The sequence below is a fragment of the Solanum stenotomum genome, unplaced genomic scaffold, assembly GCF_019186545.1.
Source record: "Solanum stenotomum isolate F172 unplaced genomic scaffold, ASM1918654v1 scaffold17936, whole genome shotgun sequence".
NCBI lineage: Eukaryota > Viridiplantae > Streptophyta > Magnoliopsida > Solanales > Solanaceae > Solanum > Solanum stenotomum.
The window spans coordinates 1-1,544 of record NW_026024794.1 but is presented as its reverse complement, the minus strand read 5'-3'; the positions used below and the strand labels follow the sequence as shown (position 1 = coordinate 1,544).

Below are 1,544 nucleotides of genomic sequence, written 5' to 3'. Positions count from 1 at the left end.
TGTGTTGCTAAATGATTCATGCTACAACCATCTCCGAATTTTTAGAATACCCTCGTACCTTCTCTGGAGACATAGATCTAGGTTACTGCTATCTGAGTCGACAGTACTCCACTATTGACCAGAAAGATACCAAATTTTCCTGAAATGTTTCAACTGTGGTATAGGTAGGAGGAACTGGTATGAAAAAACCTTATGGACATGGGTTGAAAAAGGTGAATTTTGAGGTAGAGTAAAACCAGTTATTCAATACTTGTTCTGGTGGAAGTAGTAGGTACTTGGTGAAATAGATGAACATGACATTGACCGTTATGAAACAACAACATACTCCGTATAATTCTACAAGTGGGGTCTGGGGATGGATAATTGTTGTTCAAAAACATTATATTTGAGGAAGCTTATAAGTCATGTTAAGTATGTTTTATGTGCGCACTTGTCTTGTCCTTTAGTCATGAATTTCTTACAACAATTGGCATTATCCTAGCAACTTCCTCTTTAGAAAGAATTGTTAAATTGGTAAGAATCAATTTGCATGTGGCCAACTAGCCAAAGCAATTAACACTAACAAGCCATTACCCCTGAATTAATCATCTATAAACCATTAACTTTTTTTCCTTTCAAATTCAAGAAATACAAATGTCTTTAGCAACCATATTCTTGTTCCTCTTCTTCCTTTCTGTTGTTGTTTCAGCCAATGAGAAGACATCAGCCTATGAAGAGCTTCAACACTATGACTTCCCAATTGGCATTCTTCCTAAAGGGGTGATAGGCTATGAGTTGAACTCAAAAACAGGCGAGTTCTCGGCGTATCTCAATGGCTCATGTAAGTTCATGTTGAGTTCATATGAGCTATATTATAAACCTGTGATAAAAGGAGTTATATCAAAAGGGAGGCTAATGAAATTGAGTGGTGTTACTGTTAAAGTTGTATTTCTATGGGTTAACATTGTTGAGGTTAGGAGAAGAGATGACAATCTCCAATTCTCTGTTGGATTTACTTCTGCAAATTTTCCTATTAGGAGCTTTGACAAATGCCCTCGTTGTGAATGTGGATTGCATTGTGTTAACGAGGGTGATGGGGAGTTCAGGCAAAAGCTCCTCGTGTCTTCCTCGTAGAGTACTCTAGCAGTGGTGTACACATAATTTTATGCATATAGTACTGTTTGTTTATTGTTACAACTCGTCTTGTCACGGGGTTTAGTTCTGGGGCTATGGGATTCCAGAACTATACTTTCTATTCAAAATTGATGTTGCTTTGAGAAATGCCCTCGTTGTAAATGTGGATTGTATTGTGCTAACGAGGATGTTAGGCAAAGCTAAAAGCTTCGTGTGTCTTCCTCCTTGAGTCTAATAGTGGTGTACGCAGAATTTTGTGTAAGCAGTATCGTTTATTGTTACAACTCTTGTCACCGAGTTTAGTTCTGGTGCTATCGGGCACCGGAACTACCTCATTGAAAATTCACTTTGAAGGTAAAGAAAGCACTTCATGCCAGAGAGGTTACCAACCTCAATTGGCATATGCACCATATGCTATAATGCATACTTGT

General features: G+C 38.0%; 1 protein-coding gene across 1 annotated transcript; it reads left to right on the top strand.

Annotated features, from left to right (window-relative positions):
• Positions 1-437: 437 nt before the first annotated feature.
• Positions 438-1,291, top strand: LOC125850586 (uncharacterized). The gene has a single exon (XM_049530458.1). It carries the CDS (start codon positions 634-636, stop codon positions 1,111-1,113), a length of 480 nt encoding a protein of 159 aa, XP_049386415.1. The 5' UTR covers positions 438-633; the 3' UTR covers positions 1,114-1,291.
• Positions 1,292-1,544: the final 253 nt, after the last annotated feature.

What these genes read in the sequence shown, in the direction of transcription:
- LOC125850586 (XM_049530458.1), top strand. Translation starts at nt 634, where the DNA reads ATGTCTTTAGCAACCATATTCTTGTTCCTCTTCTTCCTTTCTGTTGTT.